Consider the following 18050-nt stretch of genomic DNA (forward strand, 5'->3'; position numbering starts at 1 on the left):
GATAATATAACACACACGCAATCATATTATATTTTTATTATCATATTATATCAATCGAATAAGTTACCATTATAAATTAATCAGATAAAGAAGAAAAACCAAATTATCTGTTAATGCTCGTCGGTGTTATAATCAATTAACTCCAAAAGATTAGCAAAAATTGCCATATAATGCTTTAATATATTTCTATACGTATAATAGAAGTTACCAACGCATAGAAGTTAATGAAAATATGCCAATCAATGTTTTATTTAAATCTTAAATAATAGCAACGATTATTGATAACCGTCGAACAGCATGCTGAGATTAATAAACATAAAAAAATTGCGGTTCTGTTCCGGGGCGGTGAGATATCTTCGTCCAGTCCTGCGAAAATACGGCGCTTCCGAATATGGTGCAACGAGTTCTTGCGTACGATCCAGCGGTTTCTTTCTCCGAACGTCATACATCTTCTGTCAAAGGATCTTATCGCGCCATACCGAAGTCTGAATCGCGCACATATAACGATTTCTCATTATATCAGAGACATGAAAAAACGGTTCTGACGCATGTATCAACATCTAATGTGAATAATTATCTTGACAAAAATCTTAAATAATCGTTAAGATTGAGATGTAACTGATTTTGAGAGGATAAATGCTTTGAGAGGATAATGAGCCAAATTTTGTAGCATATACATATATCCATGACGGTATTAGACACTTCATATTTTGTGAATTATCTTATTAATCTTAATTATCTTCTATTCTTAGATATCAACTGTACACATGAGGTGTACTTAACTAAATTGGTATAGTAAATGTTAAAAACGATATAGAACTGAAATATGCCAAACGTGTTAGGATTTTTTTGTTTTTTACACGTGAAGAAAAATATCTAATCCATTTATTTATTTATAAATTTAAGATTGCACTTTTTTCTTTCTGAAATCAGATATACACACATATACAAATTATTGCGATTATAATATTAAAATAGAATATATTTTATGTCAAACTGTTCAGAAAATATTTGTTAAACTCCGACTTGGTCTAAGAACGACTCTGTTTAGGTATGCACATCCGCTCGTTTTCTTTCAAAGCATAATATAAACAGTAACATACCGCCATTAAGCAAACAGAGGACTTGTGTGTCTGTAAATACTTCGTCTTACTATAAATTAGCACACGTATGTGTAGCTCAAAGTATTCAAACTATACGTACCGTTCTCAGAAAATTATATTTTAACACTATGTGTTATAACAGCTTCACAATTCCGATTTTACATCGATAATTTTTAATTTTATATTTTAATGCTATAATAATTTCTAAAGTTTTCAGAAATACGTTTGTCATCATATTATTCTCTCTTCATTTATATATATATATATATTATATACTATCATCATTAATTAATTATGAAATGAAAAGACAGTATCGAAAAATTTAGCATCTTTTGACGTTTTTTAATTTCTTGTTTTCGAAAAATTTTAATTAATTTATTTTTATTTCCTCTGGACTTTCTATGAAAAGCTACAATAATCAAGAATGTTTAATTAATATAAAGCAATTAATATAAAACACGATTATAGCACTAACATCGATATATATGATTCAAAAGTGTGCATTTGTATATTTCACATTCAACCATGCATATAAGTATTTAGAATCTATTGATTGGATATATTTAATCTTTAAATTAAATTTGTTTAATGGATTATACATTTTATTCGATGCATTTTTCATTATTATCATCTTTAACTATTCTTCCATATCAAGATGTTATTGACTAAATTTTATATTCACAGTTTATTTAACTTTTAAGTTTAAATTATGTTATTGATTACTATAATATTTTTAATAATTTGTAAAATTATGGCAATTGTGGTATTTTTTAAACGTCACAGAAACTTGAATTAATTTTTTTCCGTCAAAAAATTAGTATAAACTGTCAACAAAACAAAAGTTAAAATCTCCCGAAATTGTCATTAAAAAAATATACAATTTTATTGAAAATTTTACTATCCAGATAAATCAATCCAGATAAATGTAGGTACATTGCAGATTTAATGCGATAACCGTTCATTACGAATCGTTAATCGACTGAAAGCTGCGTTCGCATCTAATCAACGATCGTGAGGGTTGAACGAATTAACCACATATCGATAACACTTTGTTGAGAAAACAGTGCCAACCACGTGAAACTATTATACCGCTAAACTTAGCCTACGCGTCCTCTCCTCTTCTGAGCGACAGAAAAAAATCGAGCACATCAATAGTCGACACGTTAAAATAAAAAAAAAAGAAATAGTTAAACGATTTTCTGCGGTATTCGGGGGTTCTGCTATTAAATTATTCAAAATAAATAAAATTTTTTTGATTGAGAACTGCGCGCTTTAAACTTGCAATAGCAAAAAGAAGTTTTTATTAAAATAACATTAATATACGCATATGCACAAATAATATATGAAAATAAGACAAGACCGATGATAAGATAATAAATTAAATAGCATTTCGTCAAATAAATTTATCTTCTAGCTTGTAAAGATTAATAAAATGTGTATTTTTGTATTCCTTGTCAAAAAGCTTAACAAATACATATATAAATTTTAGATATTTTAGATTTGATTCTGAAGATTCTGATTTTACCGAATATAATAAGTATATCTCAGTATATGTATACATATTGCATTCAATTGTGAAAAAAACCAGTTTTTATCGTTATATAAGAAACAATTCAAAAGAATTTAAAGAAAGAGTAAAAGTTTAAGAACAAAATTTTTGGAAAAAAACAAATATTGTATTTATTCGAAAAAAAAAATACAAAATGAGATGTTCTGGCAATTTTTTATTGCCAGTATTGTAACTATTTGTCTTGAACAATTTTCCAAAATTTTCGATTTATATTTTTTTCAACAGCTTTAGCAAAAGCACTGTCTTTTAATACTAACTCATTAAATATTTGATTATGTAATCCTAACGCGCGACCGTTTTTGCAAATTATAAATCAGATAATAAACTTGATACTTCGCAATGCTCTAAAAAAATGCAATATTGAACGATAATTATGCACATGTTTCACACTATTAATGATGTTCGCCGTAAATAATTACGCCATTCGCAGTGTCTAGGTTTTGCAGTACCTATCGCTGTCGCAGTAAGATCGAATATCAGTCGCCAAGGTTATATCATTTTTTTACGGCATACTATCGATCGAGATAATATCTTCTGGCGCAAGTTAATGCCATTCTTAACTACGAACCGATTAGATCCGTCGTTCCTCGTGCCTCTTTCCTTTTAAATCGAACGGAACGTTTTGCCACCGGAATTCGCGCGAATGAAAATAACCGAAGATTACCGAGGCGCCAATCCACGAGCAGTTAATTCTTGTGGAAGGGCCTTTAAAAGAGATTATCGAAAGCACTTCTTCTCGTCTCTTCGTTAAATGAGGAACGCGGGGAAGAACAAGAATAAGAAGAAGAACCAAAAGAATAAAAAAATTAACTCGGCATGCGCCTATCACTTATTCAGCCGATAAAACCGATTGCACATTGCTTTCGGGATAATTTGCGACCGGTTGCTGCGAAAAGTGCGAATCTACACGCGAAAAACCAATCGGCCTAATCGAACGGACGCGGGATGCCGCGCCGCGCCGCATCTCGCTCATCGCCAGCTAATGCCATGGCCAATTCAGTCCGCATTCTCGTTTAGCTGTATAGCTGGCTTCTTCTCACCCCAAGCTGGCTAGTCTTCATATGTGACGAATAAAATCCAGAATCAGATGACCGTATCTAGCACTATACATATATGTAAGCCAAGTAGAGACTATGAGATTCCGTATAATATTCTTACACGCATGCTTAAATAAGTTATCGTTAAAAGCGATCTGCATCATATAGAACATATGATTCACATTAAAAGAACGCGACGTAGAACCGGGTTTAGGATTAAAACGATGAAAAGGCACACACTCGGGCACACACGTCTTGAAAATTTTAATGCACAAAGTATTAACCAATAAATATATTTTCGATAAACCGTTTATCGAACTTAAAGAAATAGTTTTTTTACGAGACGAATATATTATAGAAATTATTTCAAAATCACAAATGTTATTAAACTTTGATAAAGTACAAGTCAGACATAATAAAGAGATAAATTAGACATACATTATATCAAAAGTTACTTCTTTAATAGATTTGATATGGTAATTAATACTTTATTATAATATCTAGCCCCAGTAAATTGTTTTATTCAATAAAGTATTATTCAGTAAAATTATTGTTTTTTCTTTTTTTTTGCGGAACACTGTGTGACTAGTCTGAACCCATATAGATTAGAATATATGCCGTATATATTAGAATAATTAGATGATAAAAAGCTAAATGTGTCTCCGGCTGAATCTCTTCGGCTTGATGGCGCCAAGCTGGGCGCGTACGCTGGGAGCAGCATGTATACTATGCAAATAAACCAACCGCGTAGCGAACAATTGTTTAAACGAGCTGACAATGCGGACCACTGCCGGCTGTGCAAGTGCGGCACACTTCTTCTCTGTTAATGTGCCTGGAGCACGCGTGTCGTTGGCCCTAACCACACTATGAAAGGTTTCGCGGGTCAAGCGTTCTGATGGGACCGAATAATGCCAGTGCGTGCCTTCACGAGAGTGTTCAACTATGACAATGAGCTCGGTAGCTAACGAAATTATCAAGGGTCCGCATGGGAACGCGGACAGTCCGGATACCAGTTGCGCGTTCTGTGTCTCTCACGTGACGATCATCGAACGCCGATTGAAACCGGGTATCAGTAATTTGTAGTATCTCGAATTGAAATTGTCTAACAATATTTCTACGAATAAAATTGTTTTTTTTCTTCGGAAAAGTCTGGCATTGGAAATTTTTCATATTTCTTCAAAAATCTCATAAAAAAATATTAACATCGATTCTGATGACTAAAATATAAAAATTACGACCTACTTTTGTATAACGCGAAGTATGCACTTCGTGTTTTTTCAAACTATTTTCTAATCATAAAATATATCGGAAATTCTGGATAAGAGCCAGAACTTTATCAATTATCGAAATTCTGAAGATAGTGTGTTAACTTCACAGAAATCGTTCGCGTTAAGATAGGATCTCTCAATATCATCTTATATTAGTTAATAGAATAATCGAAAGAGTGAATAACGCAATCGGTTATAAGGCTGGTACACAGGGTGGTACCGTCGTTAACATTATGATGTAATACATACGTTTTTAATTGAACAAAAAATGAAGGGAGTGGCAAAGCGTTGATTAATCGATGCAGCTGTCTGTTCATTAATACTTCGGCTAATACTTTGACAAATTTGCGTGTTTTTATTACGATACGTATTATGAAGGATATCGAATTCACTGTAGCGTGAATACTTTATTTATTATAAACTCATTTTTAATATATACAATTATTTGTTATTCTTTTAAGGCCTTCATATATTTTTACATTCATTACATATAAATAATAATGCCATTTATTTATTGACATCAAATTAACTCCGGATATTGTAATAATTACGTTACAATAGTGATGATTAATAATATTTAAATCTTTAATTGAGTTTATTCTAAAAGCAGTGATTTTTTCGTGGCTCCACATTCTGTAAAAGTAATTTTTAAATGTAATAATAAATACTACCAAACTGTCGAACGACAGCCTTTCTAAATACTATATATATATACATATATATATATACTATATAGCGATATATTGACCGTATATTTAAGTAATGGTTCATTGGCCTGCTACAACGAATACAGCAACGTTCCGGGAACGTGCAATATAAACGAGGAAAATTTAATGGAATAGAAAGTATATTAACGCTACTTAAATTTATAACGATCAGTTAGCCTGGTTTGCAGGAGAGAATTTAAATTTACGATTATATACCTAAATTCGCAGCACATGTTACAACGTGCAATGATGTAGTTTCACGATGCAAACGTCAATCTTTCATGAAGCATACTACATTATAAGGGACAATTTGGAGTAAACTTGTTAATCTGTTAGAGAGAATAACAATTTGGAAATATTCTCTTTGTAAGCCAGAATATATTTGCAATTTCGTTATACATAATTATGTTGTTTCATTTTGTACAATCTGAATTTTATAACAATTTAATAGGGACCTGCAAAACGTAAGTTTCTTTGTAAAAAAATCATTATTGATAGTAATAAATATTTATTAGTATAAACAGTAATAACAAATTACATTATGTATTATCAATCTGATGTTAATAACAATACTTGATTATATTATTTAAAAGTAAATCTTTTTGTAGCTTGTAAAAATACTCCGCAATAATTTAAACAAACTAATATGACAACTTATATTCACACAATTTGTTCCCAGTTATCGTTATTATTTAATTTGCTTTCTAAAATTTATTAAAATTTTTTACATGTGTAATCGCTAACTGCACACCATTATAATCTGAATTAGTTTATCATTCATCCAAATATGTTTGCACTAATTGTAGCGTATTGATACATGATTATTTTGCGTGTACGCGGTATTTTTTTACGGTAGTGTGATTTCACGAAACTCAAATCTGCAAGATTGAACATTGCGCGTGAACTGGCTCAATTTGTATATGTACGTGACATAACGCATGTATGTCACCGCGACAATTTTTAAGAGCTCTGATATCTTCGGTGTAAATCAATAACATATTAATTTAATATCGAGTGGTATTTCATTCGCGGCTAAACAATTACAATCATTCTCGTCGCGCCTTGCCAATCGCCAACGGACTTTCGCACGCACATAGATGTTAGATGGGTATAGCACGTGCGCACTGAAATCGAGTGTCGACGCTCGTAAGCACGTTATCTTTCTTAACATGCACGTGTGCCGATCCTCAATTCTGACGTATGCATGCGTTTCTCCGAGTTCCCGCGCGCCGAGCGCAAATAATTTCAAGATAAGATAAGTTATGCTCGGAGCGTAGATAATTCCATTGCCTACCGTGGGTGACAACGCGAAAAATGTGCCACGCAACTATTCAAGTAACCGGTACATACGTGTATGCACAATAAAAAAAAGCACGTTAACGTGAACCAAACAATTGAGCACAGTTTCTTCGATGCAACACGTTTACACGATAGACACGTTGAGTCCGTTACGCAATAAATAAAAGTCATCTAAAAAAATGAGATAAAAGTGCAAGAAGAAACGAAATTCTTATAATATAAAACCGTGTATCGCGTAAAATACAACCGTTTAACTTTCAGATAACGTATGCAAAAATATCTTTGTACGAGAAATGGAGAAATCCATTTCAAAACAAAACAGGTGGGAATATTTAATGTTGAGTGTAGAGGTAGGAATGCAGACTTGAAATATATAAAAATGATATGAAGCCATAAGATTTCAGAGACAAGACTGTGAGATATGACTCATCGCTTAGATTCTTTAAATTTTTTATTTATCACTTGTAAGTATGTCGCAGAAACAACATAATTGCATTTCGAGATGAAAACAAGGTGAAGGGTGACTGAGATCGCGTGATTGAAAAAAAAATACCGTAAATACAGTACACAAAAACTCTGATGCGAGAAGACACGATATAAGAAACGGCAACACAGCTACTTAATGAACGAACAGGATCAGTCGGAATAATTGTGACACACAGGTAAACATATTCGGAATATTTCTCGACTAATTTCTCATTCTAAAATTCTTAAAAGCGATAACTGCGACTGTTCGGACAGACAAAGATTGCCTATCTATATCTATTATGTCATCGAGAAACATCGCGATGTCACATTTATCGTCGGCACTGTCGGCAGTCACAATTATCCCGATCAATTATTTCAAAGACTCGATTTCGGTGATATCGCTCGAGACCAAGGCCGCGCGCTCCGAAACGAAAAAGATCCTCAGAGAGGAGGACTCGCCAGGTGCAAAGTGACACGCGCGCAAGGTGGCCACGTGCGGGACAGAGAAAGAAATTTCTCATTGCGCGAACCCTTCCGCGAGACGTGCCCACACGCCTACGTACGTCACACCCACGTACATACGTGCGTGTGTAAACATACCACGCGCGCGCTCGCACGCACCTATATAGACGACTTCCATCTTGAGATATTCGGACGCAGCCACCGGGTCGCAGACGACGTTAATATCCAGGTGGGACACGAGGCAATGGCATCAGTCCCCGGCGACGCACTCAGATGCGCCGCGACGCCGCGCCGTCGATCGGATCGCGAGCGCGCGCGCGCGCGCACTCACACGCGCGCGTGCACGCGCGGAGGAGAGGAGTCGCCGCGCCGCCGATCCGCGCCGAGGTTAGAATCGGCCGTTCGCACGCGCGCACGCGCCCACACGAGGATGCTACGCCACTTGTTGATTCTGACAAGTCAAGAGGCACACACCGGACACTGCCGGACACGCACTCACGCACACCACTGCACACTAACGCACTCGCCGCCGTCGCACTCGCGCTCGCACGCATCAACTCCTCAGCTTTCTCTCTCTCTCTCTCTCTTTCTCTCTCTCGCGAGCGAGACGACGATCCGTTTGGAACCTTCACGACCGTCGTAGCCGGAGGCCGCGCAACGAAACACTTGGTGACATCCCGATCGTGCGTACGATCTTAGAGGTCCGCACTATCGTCGCGATTCGCGCGGCGGAGCAACGCGACGGAATCGCGCAGGAAAAAGGAGCAGAAGACGGCAGTGATACGAACGCGTATCCTTCTCTCGCGAGCTAACGTCAATCGACGACAATCGACGACTGCCTAAACGCGGCGCACGCCGGCCGAGCCACGAGCGAACTGGCAACCTCGGAACTGACAACTCGTAAGGCCCAACTTCCCTCACCAAGTCTCACCACGCCGCGGCGCCGTGCACATCGACACGGCGCGGCGTAGCTGTAGCTGTAGCTCCGTTCTCGTCCTCGTCTCGCCGACGGACGCCGCGGACCCCCGCCCCGGCCCGCCGCGCTACGTATCGCGCTCCTTCTCGCTCCAATCGCGAGAATTCCCCCTTTCTCCATCAGGCACGCCCGTGTGGGCCCCCTCGAATAATCGTACGAGAAAATAAAAATAATAAAGATTTTATAATCCTTGAGACTTACGAGAGAAAAACGAGGACAGACGCGTTTCATGTAGCGTGTATACTTTTAAATTAAAAATAAGCTTCAATTGATATATGCTGAGGATTATAGCTTTATAGATCTAGAATATCAGTCTGCAGGATTAAAAGTAATAAAATATTGCAATCATAGAATAGCATATCACAGGATAATAGAATGTAAAGGAAGTACATTTTCCAGAAGCGTATTATGTATAATAAGGATCTATAATGATCGTGAATATCATCCATAAATTGCATTATTCACACTCTCTATACAAACTAAGATTCTTTAATTATTTTCATTATTTCTTTTCCATGCCATGTATAATTATGTCCATACATCTTTCGCGGCACGTTTCAAAGACACTTATAATGCCATTCTTCGTAAATACACAACAGAATAGACCAATTTCAAGGTGAGGGAACTTTGATTGATCCCCGATCGGGGAATCGGGTGTCTGGGCCTTGCTTCGCTGGGCCGTAAGGCCCAGCGTATCACAGGTAAGCAGGGATTCAGAAACCGAAGGAAGTATGCTATACTGACGAAACAGGTATAGGATGCGTCCTGGGCTCACCGAAAACCCGCCAAACGAAACTCAAATCTACAATCGGTTGCATGACCTGAAGACACGATTCGTATGTACACGTGTGTAGACTACTGATAATCCTCGTGTAAAATGTATAGACAGTATAATGATATAAACGTTAACGACCTGAAAAAAATTATAGAATTAATTATCTATTATGGAATTCCATGTGTCACAAATTTTATTTTAGTGAAATTTTAATGCAGTTTTATGAAAAGCTCGCTGAAAGATTTCACATAAATATATATCGATTCTATGGTGTACCTCTTGTAATAAAAGATTCAAACCCGATGTATATAAAGCTCGTAATTGATAGCGTTCGTGCGAACGCTTTAAATCTGAATTTATATTAAAAAAATAAGTTTTACAAGTTACACAAGATTCAATTCTGCTATAAATTCTAATTTCTTCCCATGATCCGTGAGATTTTCCGATATCTGTTTTCAATTTTGAACTATTTTTAACGAAAATTATCGAGATCAGATCAACATCGCGCGCGAAATTAGAAATTCTAATCTTCGTTATTGATAGAGCGAAACTGGTACATTTTGCACCAACCCTAATGTATTCTCGATAGCGATGCGTATATGTGTATATCGCGGAAACGCTCGTGTCAATAACCCACAGATAGCATCTTGATGTCGTTACATATTGGCCTCACCGATATAGCGTTATGCATGGTCGCACGCCTGGGTTCACGCGTTGCTGGAATGAATCTAATTAATTTCATATCTAGAATCTGTTTACGGTAATGCCAATTAGTATTATGGGCTATACTTGAAGCAAAACCATCAGCTGTTTCAACAATATTTCTAGCTCTGTCCGCGTTTTAAAGCTTTCGATTCATAAATCTTACATAATATTTTATTGCTCAAATATTTTCATTTAATCTATTTTGATTTAACTGAAAAATTTAACTGAAGATCTCTTACTACGATTTAATACGGGTATCCGTCGTATTAAATCGTATAGCAAGCCTTTTCAAAAGTTTCCCCGCTTTATCCCACTTCTGACTTCGTTTTTACGAAAGACCTACATTAGTACCTGTTTTCATTAATCGAAAGAAATTCAAAGAGACTTTTCGTTTTTACGAAAGAAATTTTTCCCATAGAAATTATAATGATAATTGCTTCTTCCTCTACGCCATTTCGGCTTACGAAAGATATAGGAACGTTCTACAAGCAGGGAAAACCTGTATACTAAGGATTAAGAAATTTTAATAGATTAAAGGTGAACAGCTCAGCAGTTATTTTATTTTTTTACTCTTCAATCGCGTTGTAATAAAATTAAGTTATATTCAATTTTAGGTTTTAATTGCTGAAATATTTATCATTGTAAGTTACATCGATACATTTCCCTATCCAAAAATTAATAATTATACTATAACCTTATAAAAATGAATATTTTTAATTACATCTTGACTTAAAATTACTAACGAAAAATTGCATGATAAATGATAAAATATGGTAGTGCACTTAGCTAATAGCGATTAATGATGGATGTCGGAAAAATCGATCCTCTAACAACAGGGTAGTAGCCGAATTACTAGCAAAACCTGATAGCAGACAAGTTACGATAACGATGATAACGGACAATTACCTTGGCCGCCATTCATCGTCGAATATCTCTGTCTGCTCGTCCACTCGTACAATTTCGGGAAATAGCCTCCCACTGTTTCCAAACTTATAGTAGTATTAGAACTTAACGCGACATCGCATGAGAGCAAGAAAATTACCGCAATTCCCCGAAACTGTCTTCTTTTTCATCTGCGACACGTATACATTCGTGATCATTCATTCATATGACGCGTTCTTTTTATTCGTTTATTTCATGATAACATATTAATCGTGATTAATTATTGTCTTAGTTGCTCTCGATGTACGTAGTCAATCATAAACATGATGGTGTTTCATAATAGTTGCACTAAAATAATGTGCTACAATAAAAAAGTTACCCTTGTTCCTAATAACATCTCTTATAAATAAATAATCAAAATATACTTTAGACAATTTTTAAATCTCGAAATACAACTCATAAACGTGTTTTCAAAGCGATTTCCACTGTTATTTAAACAAGATTTTAGCAACACTGAAAAAGAGCGTGTTTTTATATTTTTCATCTATTATACAGTCAATAACGCTTCATCGAAAACACTCTTACGTAAAAACGTATATTTTTTTCTAACACACAAGGGATTAATACAGTTTCATTACGTCAAAAGCATATCACTTCCGACAGGAGAAAGTAAACATTCCGTTGACCAAGAAATACTTAGACTACTTAGGAACAATGGTTCCTCAATATGAAAACAATACCACGGTTATCTTTTCTAGCGTTTTCGCTACAACATCGCCGTGCATTTTAAATAAACTTAAGACACTAACGCGCGTAAATAAAGAAAGCTGTAAATTTTGCCGCAATTTCGCTCCGCAACAAACCGCTTCTGTTTCCCGTTTTTAATACTTGTACATCTTACTAAAACTATAAAATTTAGATAAAATGTCATATTTGTTAGTGATTTTACTTCTTATTGTATTTCTTTTAGCCCCTTAACTACTCCTGACCGCAGAAGGTATAGATAATATTATTACGCCACACAAGTTAAGAATTAAATTAAATTTGCGGTTTTAAAAGCGTAGAAGTAAAATATGTAACGTAACTTCCCAGACAGCACAATATCCAAAATCGGGACATAAGACGTTTTTTAGTCATCTTTTTCTTTAGACGTCTAAAAGGTGTCTTTTATACGCGTTATGTCCCGCTTTTGGACATGTGTGCTGTCTGGGTTATGATAATTATATACATATACTAAATACGTATATGGGACAGTCAACGAATAAAATTCGTGAACATTACTTTTCGTGTATTTGCGATAATTTACAAATGAAAAGTAATTATTATGTTAGGCAACATACTGATAATATTAAAATAGAAACAAAATCAAATTATTTTTTGACATTGTCTCGAACAACAAAAGGGTGAACACTCTAGATATAAGTACAAAATTATATTAAAAATTGACTTCCACACCAAAATTAGTGTATTAAAAATCACGTACAATGAAAAAAACGTGCAATATAAAAATGTGCTAATCGAGAGATCATTGATCATTATACTTACATATATCATCATCCATTCTGTGTATTAATTTAGCTTCACATAGATTTGTATAAAGTTCGCGAAGAGATATGTATTTCACCACAATCTCTAATTGTTCTTATATATTATTCCAACAGTGTGCCTTTTTTCATTGTCATTTGCATTGCATATCAGCAAATTTTGATGTAGCGCGAATCGTTAACACAAATTTATTAACGTAAGAATTAGCATAAAATAATGATTTGCTATCAGTGATGTTAGTAATAGAACATATATTTGTCTGGAGCAAAAAATAACGTGTAATTAAAATAACATAAACGTAATAAATTATATGATACAAAAAAACGTACGAAATATATTAAATTGTAATTAAATATTACATAACTAATTTTACATAAAGTAGCTGCTATTTCACAACTTGATCAACTTTCTGATTCCCTGAATAAATAATTTAAAACATACAGTAATAGAAGACTATGTAATATTCTTTTTATAACTATATAATTAAATGAATGCTACACGCACACACACGTGTTTATCATCTCGATATAAACGACTGCACATTGATTACATCCGTGCATTGTGATTTAAAACGGCCAGAGTCAGACTGATAATTACGGGAGATATAATCGTCTATTTAATCGAGATTAAAAAAGTGCCTTTATATTGCATATCGTCGTTATTGATTTGGTAATATGTAATATATTCCAATTTCTTCCTTACGCTTTATTGTTAGTGTATATTGTCATATTATTATGCATATATATACATATAATCATTATTTACGCGCCTCTAATAAAATTGATGATATCGAAGACGAAGGTTTCCACGAATAAAACAACCAACTTACAATAAGAAAAATACACAAAACCAAGAAGAATTGTATAATGGTGCACTCGGCACAAGAAAATGATCATACAATGAAGATCGCTGGCTTTGCAACGCAAAGGGATATTAAATTCTTCTGTTCATTTGCTAATGAAAGGTAAACTCGGAGTCTATATATTCCATCAACGCGAATTCTTTCTATAACAAAGTTCATACTTTTGCAAGTGCTATTTAACCCAAAAATTCACATTCTAAATAAATGTCAGTTTCACTTGTTTCCGTCAAGAACACTTGTCGTTGGAGAATAGCGGCCCGCAGATAATCTAGTGCGGCTACGGAGTCGGGGAACTTCTATAATAAGAGCGCATCGAACTTTCCATAACTCGGAACGACCTCATGGGACGCAGCCCGTCGCGACACTGCGCGGTATCCCAGATTTCGACCCTGCGGGTGATCTCTGCAGAAGTTAGCGCCGACGCATCAAATACCTTCTTGGTATTTGACATAACTGACTTGTTAAAATGTACACAAAGCGCGTCTGTCGTTAATATTTGACTAGATCCTATCATATTAGGTATATGTAATACACGTTTTCTGACAGATCCTCTTTCTATATTTTTTAATTTCCTGTATCGCGGATTATAGCGGTTTACATCGTATTTCAAACTTTCAAGAAATAGAGTTATAAGTAGATAAGGAATGATAACATAATCTTCTCTCGTATGTACGCTTCATCGCTTCAGGACATCCGCTGCCAAGTGCAATCGCTAGATTTATTTGCCAACAGTTGAGCACACAGAACGAAATTGCCTCAATATCACCGTCTACGTTATCCGTAACATCGGCATTCCTGTTATATTCTACGTTATATTTACGCGTTTCGAAGTAAATTTAATAAGACGAGCGAATGGGAGCGCGTGCAGGGTAATCCATCAACGGAGGAACTACGGCCGTAAAAGACAATGGTGATCATCTATAAAAAGATGTTACGCTGAAAGGAGAAAACGGAGTAAAGCGCGACGCGAAAACGTGATCGTGCCGATCATCTCTATTTATAATCACATAAACGACATGCACGCGGTGTCACGACTTTGCATAATGAATAGAATAAAATACTAGTGGTACGTCTAGCCGTGACATGAATCTTTATAGATTGTAGCAAATCTACTACCTATATTTTCTTTTTTACATTTGCGAGTTTTAGGTGCACAATACTACTCGGGAAAGGAGCCTCTGATATTTTCTAAATATTATTTAACTTTATTAATATATATTATTATTATTAAAATTATTTTAATAATTTAAAATTTAATAATTAAAATAAATAAAGACGATTATTTAGGTAGATATTTTTAGTAGAAACGGTGAGTAACTTTCTTATAGATAAACAGATCTGATAACATAAGATATCAGAGTAACAAATGTATTTTGTTTTCAAAGAGTCTCCACTTGTTCACTGTCATTGCAATGTACAAGATCTTCGATAGAAAGTTGCAAATGTGACTGCAACAATGAAGAAATACCTCAGGGCTTTGGAGACTACCTCGAGAAGATTCAAAGAATGTGTTGACAATGCTGGTGAACAAGTGAAGACTCTTTGAAGATAAAATACATTGTTACTATAATATCTTGTGTTATCAGGTCTCTTTCTCTAAAAAAGTTACTTCCGTATATAAGTATAAATTAACTTTTTTTGGCACCCTGTAGAATACGCATACTGTAATATAAAATAATAGTAAGAAGTATAGGCAAACACATACATGTAGAATGTTCCATGACACACAGTTTATCGAGATAATATGTTATATTATTTGACATTATTATAGAACATATATTTTATTCTGTGATAATGCATGAAAGTATATTGCAGAGATTATACAACATATACTATTCTGATTTTTTATATAAGTTTTTATTTCTTTTTCCACCACAAATGATGAAAAATATTAAGTAAACTCGGTCTCCAATATAGTCTGTCCAATAGATTGTTTTTAAATTTTTCAACACGTTCTACGACAGTTTAATAGATAATACAGGATGAAGATCTAAATTGAAAATCTGATTGATATACTATGTTTTCATGTCGCGACCTCCCCTTATCAGCCTAAATATGTATGTTTTAAGATGTCTACTCTCAGGAGTTTTGCTCAATAAAACTTCATGAAACAGAGAGACGCGGAGGCTTCGGCACGCAGAATGTTTATTTATATATACGTAATAAATTATGTATGTTCATGTCAATCTCTTGCAGAGGATCTTATCTTTGGTTTTACGCGCCGTTTATTACAAATAAACGCTTTCGAAAGCCGTTGCTTTTACAACCAGACAATCGTAGTACTTCAAACGTTATTACGCACAATTCGTAAGTCAAAAGATCCATCCAAACATTTATTTTTGATTGCACGTATATAGTACATTAATTTAAATAATATTTAAAGTAAATAAAAATGAATGTAAATTACGTTTGTACTGCACAAATCAATTTGCATGATTTCATTTACAATTAGATTTGTAACTACATAATATGAAACTTTTTTAAATTAGTAATATGCGTGATGTTCGAAAGGCCTTCGAAAGATTAGGATTCCCTTCTAGCCAAGTAATTCTTGAATTTTTGCGTTATTCAAATTCTCTTACCTTTCGTACTTGAGATTTGCTGCTCGACGGTCTCAACGTGCCGCGGTTCCTCCGGTACCTGAATAATCCAACGAATTTTCCTCCGTTGCATCTGAAACGACCGATCGCGGAGCAGTTGATATAATCAAGCAATATTTAAGAATCGCGCGAAGTGTCGCGCGATTTGCGATCGATTCTAGCCACTAGACTGAATGAGATTAGTAGCGTAAGGCAGAGGTCGCCGCGACGATATCGGAGCGATTATTTTTTACGAACGAAGGTTCGCCGATAATATGTACGAGTGAAGCACTACTTCCATTGGTAACAACAATCCGTGAAATTATCGCGAAAATATTTTTACGATTCGAGCTGACTCGAATCTTATAGGATTTCGCGCAATTGCAATCAAATGTCGTTATCGTGTCTAAATCTAAAGACTTTAACTTTTACTCTCGGACTGTGTCTATCACATACTTGAAATTATAATGAATGAACTCTAGATTTTAATTATGTAAATAACATAAATAACAATTACATTGACACATTACCCAATCGTACGCATTATTCTTTAATCGAAATAGAAATTTGCTAATTATCTTAAACCCACAAAAATTTGCATTACAAGATTTAAGTCGCGAAATATTAGTATATAGGAATAATAGTTCTAAAAACCATTAACACATCGTTATTTCCTGTAAACATTTTCTCAGCGCGCGCATCATAATGAAATTCTTTTGATCTCTACATGTACCTATATTTAACTATTATTGTTGATAAAATTATTTACAATTCGAGGTAATTAAGGTAAAAACAATGGAATAAATTATTGGATCCGCTAGTGCGTAGATAAAAATAAATCGGGGTCGAAACGTCGTGAGACAAATAAATAGAATTTGGCCAGTTGGGTCGCCTAATCTCGAATTTATTTTTAATTAAGGTAATGTAATGAGAAAAATACTTTCTATAATTGATTAAAGCAATTTACTGCTAACGATCGATTACGTTCGAAATGTATTGACTGAAGCCAAAACAACGAGCTCGTGTAATTGCGATTTGTTACGTGAACACCTATGGAGATGACCTCCACCTATGCACATTCGCGCAAATTGCGGACGATTACGCGCTTCCTATATTGTATAATCATTAACGGAAACAAAGCCGAACATCATCGACGCTCCGCGCAGCGGATGACAGCATTGACAGCGCGAGCGTCTGCTGTTTTCCGCGCGTCCAGCATCCCGCAAATTCACGCCTCGCCGCGTCGTCGCGATTCACTCCGGCAACGTGTCGTTTCGCGCCTAATCAACACGTTTCCATATGAACAATCGTTCACCTTGGATGATGAGGCGGCCGCGCAGCATCGGAGAAAAATGCGTTTATATCGTTTCTCGTTCGGCAAACTTTTCTCACACCCGGCGGCCGGCGCGGCGCGGCGTCGCGGCGGACGATAAAGCCAAAGCGGACGAGCACTGACAGCGATTTGGTCAGCGGAAGTGACACTGGCTATCCGGCCGGCTCCCGTCGCCGTCGCGTCCGAGCGCGTGTGCACGCGTGTCCACTATACGTCAACTCCTAGCCACGAGGAGGAATTGTCAATCAGCGCGCCTACGCGCTCGCGCTCGGCCGCTGCCGCTGCCGCGGCCCGGCCGGTGCGCCTCAGTGCATCTCGCCGCGGACGCTTCTCGGCTAATCACCGGCGAGCATCGTCCTATGTCCGCGACCAGCAACTTGTCACACGCGACGTAAGACCCGATAATAAACATGATAATGAGTATATGTGCGGGTCGGATCTCCTGCGCGCGATCTCCCGAGTGTGTCTCTTTATTATAT

At 35.7% G+C, this 18050-nt stretch overlaps 1 protein-coding gene across 9 annotated transcripts in view; it reads right to left on the minus strand.

Moving 5' to 3' along the window:
• Nucleotides 1-17651, minus strand: part of LOC112464527 (dystrophin-like) — a 455372-nt gene extending 437721 nt beyond the window's left edge. For 4 of the 9 annotated variants that reach the window (XM_025031561.1, XM_025031560.1, XM_025031566.1 and 1 more), the window contains exon 1: nt 16242-16332. In XM_025031561.1, the coding sequence (XP_024887329.1) occupies nt 16242-16332 (91 nt within the window). Of the gene's footprint in view, nt 1-8073; nt 8183-12797; nt 12914-16241; nt 16333-17553 lie in introns of those variants that run through there. The other 5 variants (XM_025031567.1, XM_025031559.1, XM_025031568.1 and 2 more) reach the window with 4 other exon arrangements.
• Nucleotides 17652-18050: the final 399 nt, after the last annotated feature.

This window comes from Temnothorax curvispinosus, unplaced genomic scaffold (genome assembly GCF_003070985.1).
Source record: "Temnothorax curvispinosus isolate PA1 unplaced genomic scaffold, ASM307098v1 QBEX01014279.1, whole genome shotgun sequence".
Lineage (NCBI taxonomy): Eukaryota > Metazoa > Arthropoda > Insecta > Hymenoptera > Formicidae > Temnothorax > Temnothorax curvispinosus.